Source organism: Calypte anna, chromosome 1, assembly GCF_003957555.1.
Source record: "Calypte anna isolate BGI_N300 chromosome 1, bCalAnn1_v1.p, whole genome shotgun sequence".
NCBI lineage: Eukaryota > Metazoa > Chordata > Aves > Apodiformes > Trochilidae > Calypte > Calypte anna.
The window spans coordinates 33,987,898-34,005,339 of record NC_044244.1 but is presented as its reverse complement, the minus strand read 5'-3'; the positions used below and the strand labels follow the sequence as shown (position 1 = coordinate 34,005,339).

Genomic DNA, 17,442 nt, shown 5'->3' with positions numbered 1-17,442 from the left:
AGGCAAAGGAAAGGACAGGACCACCCCTTCAACAGGAGTAAAGCTGTACTTTCCATGACTGGAAGCCAGATATTCCACTGTAATTGGCATTTGGCACTTGGATTTTTATTTTTATTGAAATGAGGCAGTTTACATCCATTTCTGACTAATTAATGAGGGAGCTCCCCACTCCCACCTGCAGGTCTCAAGTGTCCCCACTTCCAAAGTGGCAGGGAAACCTGTGCACAGCTGCCATTCCTTTCTGCAACTACATAACATATATATATATATATATATATCTCCCTGGGACCACTCTCTAACACCTCCATCCCCATCCCACCACTTCGCCCTCACCTTTCCTGCCCTCTCTGCTGAATGAGGAGGCCCCACTGATGGAGCAGTGCCACCAGACAGCTCCATTCCTAGCAGCAACCCATTTCTTACTCCATTTTAGACCTCCAGTGAGTCCAAGACCCAAAACTAAGCTGGCATGTCTTGTCAACAGTGAACAGGAAAAAAACTAAAGGAGAGCACCAAGTTACAATATAATGATGTATAATGCAAAAGCATATAATGCAGATAGGATTTAATAGGAAAAAGTGTCTATGTGTCAGTAGGCGAAGATGTGGGTTCCAGGAAACTGAAGGAACATCGAGATAATTTTTTCATCCTGGAATAATGAAATGTTAGTTTGGTTGCTAAACAGAGGAGCCATTCTGGTGAAACTCTAAGTACTGAAGAAGGTAAACTTTCATCCCTTGATCAGTGGATTTGAAAATTCACAGTCAGGGATTTTAGAGAAACAGATGGCACATCGGTCCTCAAGTTTCTTTATTTTCCTGCCCTGCAAGAACATAATGAGTTTTGCAGCTAGATACTGTACATTTTGAAATATAATTTGGAAGAATTTTGCCAATTATGAGATTGCTTCACTTCTCACGGAAAACGTCCTACTTGAGTGTGAGGGTAATTTCACAGTAAAGTCTCATTTCTTCGAATTAAGATTCCTCGGGGTCACACAATTAAATGATCCCTCTAACTTTACTAGCCAGCTATTTTGAAATTAAGAGAACAAAGTTCACCTGGGGATAAATTAATGGTTAACAGCCATGTGGATGCACCTATACATAATCAAATTTCTCTGTTTTCCCACATCACCTCACATCTGAACTGCAGGAACCGCGCCATTTGGACCACAAATTGCCTGGATGTTACCTCCATGCTGAAAGGCTGGCAGGCAGCCACAGGGCCCCATGTGTGACTCTGTACTCCTGGAGCCACACATCTCCTGCATTTGTATGGAGCCATGCAGAGGTCACTGACTATGCAATAAAGGAGACTGCTCAGTCTTGCCTCAACAACAGCCGTGGGGATGTGAAGATCTGCAGATGCATATCAGAGAGATGCTGAGAGGGGTCATCCCGGGAACAAACCTTCAGCAAATGAAGGGGCTCCAGCACAAATGGCTCAAAAACAAACCTATGGAAAGAAGCAAAGCCCTGGCAAGGCTCTAAGTACCTTTCCCAAGTGCCTCAGAGTGCCAGATGGACTTCCTCCAGCAATGCTGGTGATTATGAATACTGCAGGAAAAAAGGCACGGAGGCATCCGTGGTCCTTAACCAGGGCAGTGGTAAAAGTGAGCTTCCTTTCCCCATCCCAGCATCCAAACCAGGACCAGGAGAACAGAAAGCTCTTTCACCCCTGCACACAAACATGCACACAGAGTGGAAGCACCCATCCACTCCTAACCAACATCACAGAATCATATAATTTATTTTCTTCTCTTCTCCCCTGAGAATCTGAATACAGTAGAGGCCACTATTTTCCAATTTTTAAAAGCAATTTTTTCAGTCTAATCTATAACATGCATTTCTAAAGTGTCTGTCTCTTGGCATGTTTTTTTATAATCTTTGTAAGTTAATAAATAACTTATTGCACTCCTCATCGCACATCCCAAACTCTTAGCTTTTGCGGTTTGCCTGGGTAATTTTGCCTCATCCTGGGTAATTTTGGGGGGGGCAATTCCACAAGTACCAAGTCTGACTGTACAAAGTGTTCCGTAACACCTGAGAAATGTCAGAGCACCTTGGACCTGCTGCAGGGAGTTCAGAGGAGAGCCACAAAAATGATCAGAGGGCTGGAGCACCTCTCCTGTGAAGCCAGGCTGAGAGAGTTGGGGTTGTTCAGCCTGGAGAAGGGAAGGCACCGGGGAAACCTTATAGCAGCCTCCCAATACCTAAAGGGTGACTACAGGAAAGCTGGGGAGGGACTTCTTATAGAGGCATACAGTGATAGGATGAGGGGGAAGCAAAAGAGGGTAGATTTAGATGAGGTATTAGGAAGGAAGGAATTCTTTAGGGTGAGGGTGGTGAGACTCTGGAACACGTTGTCCAGAGAAGCTGTGGACACCTCATCCCTGGAAGTTTTCAAGGCCAGGCTGGATGGGGCTGTGAGCAACCTGGTCTGGTGAGAGGTGTCCCTGCCCATGGCAGTGGAGTTGGACCTAAATGATCTTTTAAGGTCCTTTCCAACCCAATCTACTTCGATTCTTTGTTTTATTGAATTAAACTGAGTTTGCTTTGAAAGACAGGAGTCTGCTGGAGAGCCTTAATGTCCAAAGCCTCTTTTATTGGTTATTGCTAAACCCAGCTACGTGTCTGTCCCTGCGGACAGGCTCAGCTTGCTGGGGAACTCCGCACACAGCAGCGAGAGGCGAAGGAATCAAAGGTGAAAACCAGCAGAGTATCTGGGTTTCCAGGCACTGCAGCTTCCCTTCCAGACCTCTCAGACCCGAAACAGCCACACCAAATGGTATTCAAGACACAAAGCTCCCTCAGGCCATGATGAATCCCACGCAGGGTGGGCAAATGTGAAGAGATCTTTCATGGGAATCCCCATCCTCCTCAACTCATCCCAACGCCGCCTGATTACGCCGAGGGGTCCCTTCCCTCCCTGGTCACTCCAGGCCAAGCCCCACACCCAGAGTCCTCCCGCTGCTCTCTTCAGCCCACCCTGCGCGCACACCCGGAGAGGCAGGGATAAACCGGTCCGGTTCCGACCCGGTGCTGAGAGAACAGATCCCGCCCAGGGAGGCAGGCGGGCAGCTCCTATCGATGAGCTCGGCTGCTCGATGCGGGGCCCTGGTCGGCGGTGCGGAGTGAGACCGCTTCTCCCGGAAGCGCCTGGGTGGCTGCGGTTGCCGGGGGAGGCGGCGATGGCGGCGGCGGAGCAGCTGTACCCGCGGAGCTCCATCGAAGATGACTTCAACTATGGCACCAACGTGGCCTCGGCCAGCCTCTACATCCGCATGGGTAGGGACTGGGGCGGGGGAGGAGTAAGGCCGCCCCCCTACGAGTTGCCCCCTTGCGAGTTTTCCCCCTTCCACCCCAGCCCTTGGGGAGCGGCCCTTGCGGCCTCCGAATCCCGGGCCGTTCCCCGGTGTTCCCAGGGAGTTTCTTGCTTGCGTTTAGCCCCGTCATTTAATTCGGGTTCTGCTCAGTGTTTTAACCCCCCTGGTAAAGGCTGGGAGTGGGGAGCCAGGGGGTTACGGCGTCCGAGGAGAAGCATCGAGGGTGAGAGGGAGATGGGGAGCCAGAGGGAAACCGGGTTTTATCGTTTCCCTGCACGGGTCTGTTTGGGAGAGGGGTTTAGCTCGTTCCATATGGGTTTCCCGTTGCGTTTCGAAGTCCAAGCATGATACGTAAGATGTGGAAAAGCTCAAATTGCTGCCCGTAGTTACAGTGGTTTAACCGGGTGGGTGAGGGCTTTGCCTTTCTGCTCTGAGGTGTTTCAATGGTGTTTCATAGTGTTTCTGCCGCTTAACCCTTTGCTTACCACGAGGTCACGTCAGTGGCCATGAAATGCTGCTTTGCTGTTGATATGCAGGTTGCAAATGCCTTAAATACTCATGGAGAAGAAGGTATCTGATCAAACATCCTTGCTGAAATAGTTACAGTGCTATTGCATGTGTCTTGGAATAAAAGCAGCTGCACTCTGTGAGTTTTTTACGAGGTATTTCTGATAAACAGGAGACTTCTTCCTATGAAAATACAGTTTTATCTTCAAAAAATAAAGGGTGACATAGGAAATGCAAAAGGTGTTGCCACCAACAAAATTGTATCTGGTTGACTGTTGAACTTTGTGAGTGTAACTCAGATGTTATTTGATTTTTATTTTCCTTATTCCAGCTTTTCTGCGGAAAGTCTACAGCATTCTTTCCCTTCAAGTGCTTCTGACCACAGTTACATCAGCAGTTTTTCTGTACTCTACTGGAGTGCAGGCATTTGTTCATGAAAGGTAAATACTAAAAAGAAATGGAGCTGTTGATCATGTATTAAGAATAGTTTGTGTAGGTTGTTGCTCTGCAACACTTCAGTCCTCATAATAATTTTTGTACCCTGTGTTTTTATTGTGAAAATTTATGTTTATTGTTACCATTAAAATTAGTTTAATCATCACTTATATTAATTGGACTTATTTTAATATTTACACTATCAAGACATATACATCAGTTGCAGAGCATCTCAATTATTGACATTCCTTGTTTCGTGGTCCAAGTATGTGCTTTTAAAGTCTGTTAGGAGTGCTGTGGTTTATAGGTCCTTGTTCCAAAAAGCTGAATATGTGTCTTGTGCCTCTCCCCCTCTTCCCTGCATCTTAGTTGGTTTTGGTTTGTTCTTTTTTTCCCCTGGAAACTAGTTTGCTAAAATTCCTGGGTGCTTGCTTCTTTTTGCTTCTCAGATTTTAATGAGAAAAAAACAAGTCTAAAAAACCAAACTGATGAACCAGAAAAGAACAACTGGCGAAAGGAGGGAAGGACTGAGTCTGATTCTTGTTTTCCCCTGCGTGCACTTGCAGACTTTGCTTTACTTTCACTTCTACTTTCATGATTTTTGCTTTTACTTTTCATTTTTACTCTTCACTTCAAAGGCCAAGTTAAAAAGGTGCATCGAACACTATATGAAACTTTATCTATAAGCTATAGTGTAGAACTACAGTTTTGTTCTAAAAATAATTTAAAATTATCCTGCTGACTGAGAACTGCTGAGGTGTTTGTGTTTGATTTTGGTCCATTTTTTTCTTGAAGAGAATGATGTAGTTGTAGCAAAACTTACTGGCCAGGACAATTGTCTTTGGTGCAGATAGTGTCTGTGTTTGTTGCATTCTGGTGCCTATAAAAATGGTTCCCTGAATGTGGAGTTTGTAGGAAACACTACATGGACTTTAATACTCTGTTGTTTAGTACAGATGGAGTCTTCTTTTCACACAGGTTCATCTCCAGGTGATGGGTTCCTGGGCAGTCTTTAGCTTCAGTATGAAAAAATTAGTTTTTACTTGTGTCTTTACTGTTTTTAACTTATGATCTGTGGTGGTATGTTTTGGAACAGTTTTAGGGTAAAACTTGCTTTACATTTACATAGGATATACAGAGTAGTATCTTTAGCTAGGTGATCACTTAAAAACTTGGGTTTATATAAACTGCTTTCTTTAGTCTTCCAGTTATTTTAGTTTTGATTCCTTTCTTCTATGAAACCTTACAGGCCTGCTTTGCTCTTGATATCTGGGTTTGGATCTTTGGCTGTTATCGTGGCACTGACCATCTACAGACACCAGCATCCTGTTAACTTATACCTGCTTTTGGGATTTGTAAGTATTTTTATAAATTCAGTGTTAATAGTCCTTAGATTATCTTTCATTGTGATGGACTCCTTTAAGCAAACTTGTGGACTGGTGGTGGCTAATTTGTTTTTCTTGTATTCCCTGAAAGTACCCTACATACTTACCACAGGTTGTTCCTAGATAACCTCTGCTTGGAACTGGCTTGAGCAAGCTTTTTTTTTTTTTTTTTCCTTGGCTTTTGTGTATATCTGTGTATCTGCTCTGTTCTGTTGATGTCAGTGATTTTTCTGTGAACCTCTTGGCTCATTCCATAGCTCCTTTTATCATCTTTTATTATAATGAAACTTAATTTGAAATTACCTTTTAGAAGAACTCAAGCTAGATGTCAACAATATGTTTGGTTTTAAGTCAGGTGTTTCAAAACAAGGATAAGTGTAAAAGGAAATTGATGCAGGCATTTAACTGAGATATTCAGTGTTGAATTAAAATATTTCAAATATTGTAAAGCCTGCAAAGAAATGAAATCAGTTAATTTCTAATAGCAGCTCTGAGAAATGTTATACCCCTTGAATGGTTTTTAAGAAGTGTGGTGAGAATGTTGTGTGCTTTGAGTAGAAAACCTCCATTACATTCTTCTATAAGAGCTGCCCCATTTTCAACTTGAATTGTATTATTTTTATGTAACACAACTTTTAGCACATTAAGGCAGTACGATTGCCATTTTCTTGTTAAAAACTAAATGTTTTCATGTACAAAGATTTAACAAGGGGGCTCATGGATTGCATAACAGAATGGGACTCACTGCATGTGAAGTCTCCATGTAAGTGTTTTGTGGGGCTTTTTTATATCCTTGTGATTTTTTTTTTTGTTTTTACTTTTTGTAGACCCTACTGGAAGCACTGACAGTTGCCATTACAGGTAAATGTTAGCCATCCTGTTGTCCCTTTCCATAAAAAATTGGAAAAGGAATCTAGTGTGTTGTACTAATTGTCATATGAGATTCCTAGGCATGACAATGATAATGAACTCCTTGTTTGAAAATTTTAATGGCAGTGATATGAGTTTAATAAAAAAAGAACAGAGAAGTGAGGGAGAAAAGTGGATTCTGATCCAGAACTGGAACTTTATAAGCTTGAAGTGAGAAATGAGGTTTGCTATCTGTTCTTTCTCTACAGAAAGAATGTTCTCTGCTGTAAGGCTGCTCTCAGCAGAGCTGATCTGCAAGTGGAATAACTTCATAATAATATTGTTTCCTCCAGGGAAATTCCTTCAAGTTCAGAAAGTTCTGTGCTTTGTTGCCAGGGCTGAGGTGGGGCAGTGTGTGGGGAAATCATGGCATCACGTAGCACTGTAGCTTCCAGTACAAGTTGAAACCTCTTCATTATGGTTTCTTGTCTCCTGCAAAGTAGATCCAATAAATAGTTTGGGGAGAGAAAAAGACTGAGGAAGGAGGAAAGAAAAAAGTTCCACTTGTTACTGTATCTTTCCCTTCCTACCCCCTAATCAATACTTCTGTGAGCCTTTACTGATTGTCTTCTGATTTTTTTTCTTGTTTCAATATCCTGGAAAATTCAGATAGATTTTTCCTTAAAGTCTTGCATATCTAGGCTTAAAAATACTTTTTTTTAAAAATTATTTTTATTGTGCATGGGGAAGATCCGTTCTCTCAATTATTTAAGAAGCTACAGCTACACTGTAACTCTCACCATATAATGTACCCTAATTTAGTTAGTGCTAGGGACCATGGGTCCCACGATCCTGATTTTCAAGTCCAAAGGCAAGTTCAGGCAAATTTACTTTTGTTCACAGTTAAGATTTTGGTTTTTCCCCTCTGTCTGTGAAAGTTTAAATTTCTGTTTCCTCAAAGTAATTTAGCAGGTACAGAGTGTAGTGTTCTGTAAATTACAGTTTACTTCTCCTGTTTCTAGTGAGTTTCTATGATGTGTCCATCGTCCTGCAAGCCTTTATTCTAACTACTGCTGTGTTTCTTGGACTGACTGCATATACCTTGCAGTCAAAGAGAGACTTCAGCAAATTTGGAGCAGGGTATGTTGTGTATTGATGCTACTATTGATATTGGTACTGCTGATATTGTCATATTGGTTTTGGTTTTGTTAAGCTAGTTTTTCCTTTTTTAGTGCAAGTTTTGCAGATATGTTAATGAATGCAGGTCAATAGAACATGCTTTAAGGGGTTGGTGAGGGTGTTATTTTTCTTAAGTTATTAATTTTATCCAGTTCTGCTTTTTGGTAGGATTTTTTTTTCTGTGTTTTATGATTCTTAAAGGCATAGTGTTACACTAAAAATCTAGTTTATCTGAATTTTTAACTGAGACAGAAGGCATGCAGTTGCTTCAGATATTATTAGGAAAATTAAATTAAGGCCATAACTTTTGACAGCTTTATAAAAGTGAGTTTTACTGCTGATTCCAATGAACAGTTGGCATCTAAGGATTATGGACATTTATTTACCAAATATATTATGAAGAGGTTTTATAGGAATGGAAGAGATTTTAAGTAAAATTTAAAAGGAAATATATTGGTGCTCACAGTTTAATTTTTTTTTCCAGCCTCTTCACTTGTTTGTGGATTTTAATCTTCTCAGGTTTATTGAGGGTAAGTTACCTTGTGTTCAAGGTTAAAAAAATAATCTTTAACATAAACCTTGTATTAACTTCTAGTTCCAGTGTAACAAAAAGCTTTTGGGCAGTCCAATATAGCTTAATGAAAGAAAATTCCTAACCAGACCCATTACTGTTGCAGATCATGCTGCTGATCTTATAACCATTCACTTCCAATTCAGATTCTTGTTGGATGCTGTTCTTACTAATGTAAAAGTGGTATTTACATTCTTGGACAAAATTTTTCAGTCAAGATCCACTACTTGAGTGAGAGAATGTGATGGAGCTTTGGTGTTTAGTTACATTTTGTTTTTCTAATTTTTCTACTGTTAATATTCTGGAGGCAAGAAATTCCTCTCTCTAAAGTGGAGGCACTTTTACTCAGTTGAAGAGATTGTGTGACTGGGGACTGTATGAAAAAAGAACATTAGGATGCCATTGTGATATTGTATTTGTGTGCACATAACAGTAAAAAGACAGCATGTATTCCTGTTTTAAGTGTGTTGTATCATTATGCAGGCATCTTAGCACTAAAAATAATATTAAATTTACAATTATCTTTTTTAATGTTTCATTTGCCTCCAGCTGTTTTTCTACAGTGAGACACTCGAATTGGTGTTTGCTGCTGCTGGAGCTCTCCTGTTCTGTGGATTTATTATTTATGACACTCATTTGCTGATGCACAAATTGTCCCCTGAAGAATACATCCTGGCTTCAATCAATCTCTACTTGGACATCATTAATCTCTTCATACACTTGCTGCGTGTGCTGGAAGCATTTAATAAAAAATAGTCAAAAGCAGTGTGGCTTGACTATAGCCTATGTATGAAGTCAAGTACCTACACAGCATTTGGATGATCTACAAATTGTGTAGCTCTGTCTTCTAGAGACTTTACTACTCTGTCATTCCATGAATACTGATCCCTCCTTGGAGAAAAAAAAAAAAAAAGAGGCTTTTATGTAGCGAAAGTTCTTCTCTAGAACAAATAATATGTAGTTAACATGCTGTCATCATTTCAATCACTTTTTAAATCACATTATTTGCACTTGATGATTAAAATGTTGCCAGCTTCCGTGTCCTGCAGCGTTTGCTCCAGGGTAAGCCTCTCTCACTGTGCTGCAGCTGCTGGAAAGGTTTCCCCTGGGATTATGAGTGCGTGTACCCTGGAAAGGTGAGCCTGAGTTTATCACTGTTCAATGTTTTACTAAGCTACGTTTTTATTTTCTGGTTTTTGTTTGGTAAAATGGAAGGGATCTCTGGAACAGAGTTACTTTGTTCTTGTTCAGGGCTCTCAGATTACCATGTACTCCCGGGAAGGAGTAAACCAACCAAAGGGAATGCCCTTCACACGAGCGTTATTTATTGCCCATCTCTCAGCGTTCTGAAAAATCATTTGAGATCGATTCTGGTGTTTTAGCGGCTTGTGCATATTAAGGTTAATTGTCTGGAAATAAAAATCAGGACACTTTTAGTCTGTTTATTATTATTTTTAGAATCATAGAATCATAGAATTGGCTGGGTTGGAAGGGACCTCATAGATATCGAGTCCAACCCGTGAACCACCGTTGCGGTTGCTAGACCATGGCACTGAGTGCCACATCCAGTCTCTTTTTAAATATCTCCAGGGACGGAGAATCCACCACTTCAGTGGGCAGCCCATTCCAATGTCTGATCACCCTCTCAGTAAAGAAATTCTTTCTAATATCCAACCTAAGCTTCCCCTGGCACAACTTAAGACCGTGCCCTCTTGTCGAAAGTCGTTTGGCAAAAGAGCCCAACCCCCACCTGGCTACACCCTCCTTTCAGGGAGTTGTAGAGAGCGATGAGGTCTCCCCTGAGCCGCCTCTTCTTTAGGCTGAACAGCCCCAGCTCTCTCAGCCTCTCCTCATAGGGTCTGTGCTGGAGTCCCTTCAAGTCCCTTTTCATCCATCCTATCGACACGCTGTGCTTCCTGGACATTATTGCCCACCCGGTGCTCCGCGGGGCAGCGGGAGCCGGGAGCGGGGTAGTGCGCGCCCGCTCGGAGACTTACGGTAGCACCGGGGGGAGGGGGCTGGTCCTGACGTGTGCGCTGGCGCGTGCGCAGGCCGCGAGGGCCGCTCCGCGCTTGGCCTCGTGCGCGGTAGGGGAAGCGGGGGGAGGGGCGGGCGGTGTCCGCGCGCTGCCCGGCGGTGAGCGGGAAAGGGGGGAGAGTGGGGGGACACGGGGTGGGGGGTGTCCCCGGCCCTTGGTTCCCTCTGATCCCTTCCCTCTTCCCTCAGGAGATGGCGAAAAGCCTGAGGAGCAAATGGAGGAGGAAGATGCGGGCGGAGAAGAGGAAGAAGAACGCGCCCAGGGAGCTGGAGAGGCTGAAAAAGATCCTGGGAACCAACGCGGACGTCATCATGGAGGAGGTCAAGGAGGTGGCGACCGTGCTGCCCCCCGAGAAGGTTCTGGAGCAAGGGGGTGAGTTGAGTTGGACTCTCGCAGGGCCGCGGGGAGGCCACCTTGGCAAAGCGGGGCAGGACCCGCTCCGGCTGTCAGGCGGGCCTGGCTCTCCCAGGGCCTGCCCTGGGCTGGCTGCCCGGGCGGCTTGTGCTGCAGCCCCCTGAGAGTCACGTTTCTGGCCTGTTTGATCTCACTACATCAGTTCTTCTCCTGCAGCCACTTCAGTGCAGGGATGTCCCGTCCATGTGTTTGTTACTGTTTCTGTGACTTCACTATCGTGAGCGCGCTTACTGTTATCCCAGGTCGAGAATAGTGAGTTGGAAAAACAAATATTTTATCTTTTAAAGCAAAAAGATGCTGTTAAGTCACTGATCCTGGTCATTTTGCAACATTAGCTTCTGAATTATATCTCTTCACTTGGGGGGCAAACTCACTGACATTCGATTTACTCGTACAGCATTTTATAGAGAGATTTGTCAAGACATCTGATGAGTGAGAAGTCAGCACTTTGCAATGGTTCCAATCACAGAGTCATATTTGCTCTTAGACTGGAGGTTGGGTATTGTTTTCTTCCGGGGGGAAACGTAAAAGTTGGGCCTAAATCAAAGTAATTTGTAGAGGTTTTTATCAAGAATAGAGTGTTGGTTTTTTTCCTTTTTAAATGTACTGTGTCAGGGTAGGTGTAGCAGGGACACTGGATTTGTATGCTAATTAATGCTGCACTGCACGTGGTGCAGGTGTGGGTGGTATTAAGTGTCTATAGATGATGCCATCTTCCTCTATATTTTCTGAACATCATAAAATCTAAAGGAAGTCACCTAGGAAGTGGAAACAAAGGTTTTAAGTAGCTACATACTGGCAGGAATCAGAAAGACATTTTTCCAAAACTGCAGTCTACATTCAATTCTAGGCCTTTTTGCTTCTCCAGTTTGTGCCACTGGAGCTGTTACATACACAAAGCTGATGTGAGCTTTTTATCTGGCATGCAGAAGTCTCATGAGACCCCACAGTGGAGATGCAGAATAATACCAGTAATTAAGGTCAGTCACTCAGCAGGTTTTGCCACTGCTTCAGGAATAAAGAAAGGGAAGTATTGTAGCAAATTATGTAGTCTGTATTGAAAATGGAATTTGATTGCTATATAAAAATACTTACTTGATTAAGGGTAGATAGCTTGGAATACATCTGTGACTTTATCTGTGGTTCTGATTTGCCCTATTAAGCAAATGTAAGAGGTGTTCTTCGTGGGATTGTTAGAACTAAATTTCAAATTATTTTGCAACATTGTCAGCCTTCTGACACGGAACCTGAAGGTGGAGAAAACATCATCATTTAACTTTTAAATGATGTTTAGGTTTCTGAAGCAAATACCTGGCTTTGTCACTCCTGCCCTCCCTTGTAACTCTCTTGGAAACCTTTCTACAAGTGGCCAATTTCACCTGGCCTTTTTAGAGAAATAGCAGGCTCAGAAAAACCTAAGAGGTAATAATAATACCCAAGAGGTATTTCTGACAACTACAGTTTTGTGAAAATAATGGTGTCTTCTTTGTGAAGACTTCTCATCACTGTTTATGGACACAAGGGAGTCCACATTGCCAGATGTTATTAGCACTGAAGTAGATGAAGGCTTCATCATATGTGCTTTACATATATAAGTGAGTAATTTTCCAGCCCAAGAAGGTGTATAAGTGTATCTTAGGGATGTTTTCCTGTGTTATTTGAAGGTATTTTTCACAGCACACTGTGAAATACTTTTTTCTGTTCTTTGTTGTTAGAAAAAAAAATGCAGAAGGCCTTGCTAGCCTTTGGACAGAAATGGTTGTTTTAAAAATACCTTGTGGGCATACACCTTTCTTTTTTCTTTTTGATAACCTACTTTTACAGCTCTTTTTTCTTAATTTTTTAAACTTTTTCTTCAACCTCTTTGGTAGATCTTCTTTATGTCCTTGGACATCTTCTCTTCAGTAGTTCTCTTTTTGCTCCCGATTCCTTACAGCATCCTGGAGTGTAAAGTAGGATGAAAATGTTATGCTGTGCTAACTGGTAATTTTTTTTCTAGTAGTATTTCTTCATCTAGTTAATGTTGCAGTAGACCTTCATCGTGGCTGTGGTTTTTTGTGTTTTTTTTTTTTTTTTTTTTCGCCCAAATTTGTGTAACAGATTAACCTCATTCATATGAGAGGACAGGAACCGGAGAAGCAGCTTAGATAGAGTTGTCTTTCTTTGGATGTGTTTGGTTTTTTTTTGTCTGGTGTTGTTGAAGGCCATCTCTCCTTCTATGACATTTTGCAAACAATGCTGTTTAAAAGACTGTATGTATCTCTGATGTTTCAGCAGCTGTGTCTGTTGCTGCTTTGCTCCTGGTGGATCTGCCTTTAGTTGTGCCAGCAGGCAGTAGGCCCCTGTGCTTTTTCTCTGCTGACTGCAAGTATTTATATCCCAGCTTTAGGTCTCCCTAAGCACATCTCTGTGGTGCAGATTCTTGTGGACTGACAGCATGCTGCAACTATTGAAGCAGTGTGAAGTCCTTTTCTTCATGATCTTTGTCTTCCAACATCAGGCAGGCACAACAGAAAGAAGTCTTTCTTCCTCTCTGTAAAATCTTGCAATAAAACCTTTTAGACTTGCACACTGATGGTGTGAAAACAAGATTGAAATTAAATAACAGAGCACAGTTGAAATCTGGATGTAACAAGGTGTTATCCTTGCAGCCTTGTCTCATTGAGACGTGATGTTCATGAGGTGTTAGCTAACTGAGGACTCTGCTCTTGGGAGTGACCATGTCACTGGCAATCTTCTTGATCCTAGAGATTATTCCTCTTTTTCTGTCCCTAAATATATTAGACTTGCCTTCATGCTTGCTTTTTGAGGCAAATGTAGTATCACAGCAGTAGTGGTGTTTGAGCTTTTCTTTTTGTTTTTTCTCTTATCTTCATCTACCACTGAATTTTTTAGAACCAACCTCAAACCTTACTTCATGAAAAGTGTTTAATTGTGCATATGTTTCGTTAAGCCTGTGGCTTCCTGTATGTTTGCAGCATTTGATGGAGACCAAACACGATGTTATTAGGCAGAGCACTGGAACAGATGGCAGATTAGAGAAAATAAGGTGCTTTGCCCAAACATGAACCTTTAGGGGAAGTTCTGCATATTTGCTGCAAGCTGTTGGAATTTCTGGGTTGAAGTTGTAATGGCTTGGAAATAGCATTTTCTATAAAGCCTTCATCTCTATGTAGAAATCCTGTTGTGAATATGGGTTGTTGTGCATATTTCTCTGCCATTTTTGTGAAAAGCAGTTTCTATAAAGCTGGTTCATGTGTTTTACTCACTATACATTTCTTTTTCAGATGACAGCAAAATGGAAGTAGATAATAAACGAAACAAAAAAACTCTTCTAGACAAGCATGGACAGTACCCAATATGGATGAATTCCAGGCAGAAAAAGAAGATGAAGGCACAACGTATTAAAGAGAAGAAAAAAAAAAAAAAAAAGGCCAAAGGCCTAGTCTGGTAAAATCAGAATTTTGGAGATCATGAATAATTTACTCAAGTACATTATATTTTTTGCTTGGCCACCAAGTGTAATTTACTGTATTGTATGAACTTTCAAAGAGACTATTAGAAAACTGGTGAAAGCAGAACCAACTTGGTGTCTGCAGAACTTAAATATAAAAGAGGAAGCTGAGTGCCTTTGAATAGACTAAATGTCTGTGGTTAACTGTTTTTGTGAGGGGAAAGGGTCTTTGTCTTTTATATTGTGAACAATTAAAATGCTGAAGGAAATCCTAGAAATCAGGAAACAATAAATGTTACTGTGATGATAAATATTACTGATAATGATACTGTGGTGTTTGTCATTAGAACTTGGATTTTAGTAAACTTAAAAGATTCTGTAAATTCACCATGTATTTTAACATTTTCAGAAAAAGACTTTTGTTGTACCAATTTGGTTTGCTTTTAACATCTGGTAATTTACAAAAATGAGCTTTTAACATGTAATTTAAGAGATTACACTCTGAAATCAATGCCAAGGCTTCATGAAACTTCTGTAAGTAAAAGGCAAAGTGTCAGTCTGACTTTAATTTGCAGAGAGAAGGTTGTTGGAAGAAAGAAGTCTTTCACTGTTCTCTGTTTCTGAAATATTGTTGGAACTAAATAACTGAAAGTTAAGCTAATTCTTTTGTTATTAATGTGGGAGAACGCAAACACACAGGTTGGAAATAAAATGGTTTTCTTTAAGACCTTTTCGGAGCTTTACTAAAATAAATGAGAATTTATTTTTCCATGTGTATTTTCAGTAGCCTTGTATTCCTCTCAAAATGGTACTCATCCATCATGCTTTACAATGTGGGCATAGGATAAAATACTGCATGATTGCATAACAGATGCCATTTATATGTGATTAGCTCCAGCTCGTTGCACATTACTCGGCAATAACACGTGATGACAGATGCAGGAATTAGTTGCCCTGAAAGCTGGTGTTCTTAAAATGTCTCTCGTTTCAAGGATGGAAACAATTACAGTACTGGCCCTGCAGTATGTTGCCTGTTGAAGTACCATTCATTGAGACAGAGCATAACCTTTGTCCACCTTCATCCAAGATGGGTTTTTTGTAATTGCCCTCAAGTTGTGGTATGTGTCTGCTGGGGAACTTTGGAATAGGGTCTCAGTCTTTTAAAAGTAATTACACTAGCTTATACTGTGCTAAAATCCACTAAGAAAGACTCAACCATGTAGAAATTTTAGTTTTTCTGGAAAAATACAGTAAGTTTATTATTTGTTAGGGGAAAAATATTCAGGTAAAGAACTACAAAGGTGTTGGAGGAAATAGCAGTGCATTGTCTGTTTTCACGTACATTGACAGTTAAATGAGACTTGGTAAGATGTTCAGATCAAAAGCTTACCAAATTATATGCCATTAATGATTTTGTACTTTAAAATTATTTCCATTAAGTTGATTAATACCCCTGCTGAAAACCAGGTGCTTCTCTTTTTTGTTTTCTAGATAAATGGATCTAGATTTCAGCATCAAATGTGTTAACATTTAGATTAGTAGTACTTTAAAATTGATTGATAGGGAGGAAGGTGCTCTTTCAGGTTAAGAATTTATGTTTATCCAGAAATGGAATGGAAAGAGCGGTCAGTTTGCGGTTCCTTACTCAGGCTGTATTGTGCTTGATGTGTGCTTTGGGGAGTCGTGGAGAGGAGCTGCTTGAGTTTGAGTGCAAACAATTCTGGGTTTTTCCATAGAGTAAGCACAGTGCTGCCTTGGATGTGCTTGTTTGTAAATCAGGTTGCTTTTGGGCAGCTGCTGGTGGGAAAGCAGGCTGCTTTTCCTGAGGGGAGATAATTAAACTGGCAAAATACTCCCATTTCAGTGTTGGCTTCAGAGATGGTTTATTTTCACTGTTTAGGTGCACAGCCATACTCTGTGTCTTGTCTTAATGAAAGCAGCCACTGCTGTACTTGCCTTCCCCTCCTCTTGCTCTGCCTCTGCTCGCCCCTCTGTAAGAGAAAATTATTTGCACAACTCATTTCTGCTTTTATGACCTTGCCCTGAGCTTTGTTGCACAATTTTATTAGTTTGCTGCATTTGTGACCAGATTAGGGATTTGTATCTGAAGTGGGAGAAGGCAGACGCTGCACTGATCTTGTATTTAGCAGTTGCTTTCTGCCAGCTGAAACAATACTGGCTGTGGGAGGTATTTCCTTCATGGTGTCCAGGATGAAGTCAAACAGGTTCACTTAAACTACAGATATTTTAAGACATCCTGTTTGATTTTTTTGAGCTGAAACAGCGGGCAAGAAAGTAATAAACTTTGGTCTGTAAACCTCAGCAGCTTTTGGTCTACTACTGATGTACCATGTACAACATCACTTGGGTGAAGATGAGTTCTCTCTGGGCCAAGAAGGATTTAGAGGATGTGGTTGGGTGGGTTCTGTTAATCCAGGCTGAAGGTTTGCTTGTAGGAACTTCACATGCAGGAACTTGGCTGAATGTGCAGCACGGGTGGAACCTCAGAGGTTGGATTAGAGATGCAGCAGGAAGTTTTACCTTTAGTAATTTTAGTATATATTATAAATGGATATTGTAATTTTGTATTTGGGATTTGCTTCAGATTTGCCTTGAGCAGCTATTTTTGAATGTAAACACCACCTTTTTTAGTCGTAAAATACTTGATTTATATTGCTGAATCTGAACCACATTCTGGTTGACCAGTTGATGGAAAAATCATTCTTGACTCTCTACAGTAGAAGCTGAATTTAAGTTTACAAGTTTTGATGGACGAACGTGTTTTAAAAGCCTGTAGAAGGATTTCCTAAAAAGTAAGATACCTGCCTTTAAACAACATTCTATTTATAATTTGTTGATCTTCATACTTTTTTTTTTTTTTTAACTAAGTTGTGATTGGGGGTGAAACATTTGCAGTTAAACAAACTGCTGGAAGTCTGAAATTGTAAAACTGAAAGGGCATTGGCAGCAGTTGGGTTTTCTGAGTGTGTGGCTGACTCTGCTATCATGAAGCTGCTTTGTTGGGAACTTCCTACCATGGTAATTCTGCCACCTGCCTGCAAAGTGTGGTGGTGGCTCTGTTTCATGGACCTACGGCAGGTAGGGGAAACCGGGCAGTTTTGAGCTACAAACATAAATGCCAGAGCTGAAAGAAAGAAATATTGTCATTTTATTGAAATGTTTTTGTGTATAAGGGGGGTGTGCGTGTGTGTACAGTGTAAAAGCTGCCTTAGCAAAATGCTGAATATCCTGCAGGTTGTTGGCAGTTCCCTAAGAAGATGA

The 17,442-nt window shown here is 41.3% G+C and overlaps 2 protein-coding genes across 2 annotated transcripts; both read left to right on the top strand.

The window, feature by feature from the left end:
* Positions 1–3,124: 3,124 nt before the first annotated feature.
* Positions 3,125–9,690, top strand: TMBIM4 (transmembrane BAX inhibitor motif containing 4). The gene is made up of 7 exons (XM_030459655.1): positions 3,125–3,290; positions 4,167–4,275; positions 5,520–5,625; positions 6,483–6,516; positions 7,527–7,644; positions 8,168–8,213; positions 8,804–9,690. Exons 1-7 carry the CDS (start codon positions 3,194–3,196, stop codon positions 9,008–9,010), a joined length of 717 nt encoding a protein of 238 aa, XP_030315515.1. The 5' UTR covers positions 3,125–3,193; the 3' UTR covers positions 9,011–9,690.
* Positions 9,691–10,293: 603 nt separating this feature from the next.
* LLPH (LLP homolog, long-term synaptic facilitation factor) lies at positions 10,294–14,937 on the top strand. The gene is made up of 3 exons (XM_030459666.1): positions 10,294–10,390; positions 10,481–10,664; positions 13,994–14,937. Exons 2-3 carry the CDS (start codon positions 10,484–10,486, stop codon positions 14,158–14,160), a joined length of 348 nt encoding a protein of 115 aa, XP_030315526.1. The 5' UTR covers positions 10,294–10,390; positions 10,481–10,483; the 3' UTR covers positions 14,161–14,937.
* Positions 14,938–17,442: the final 2,505 nt, after the last annotated feature.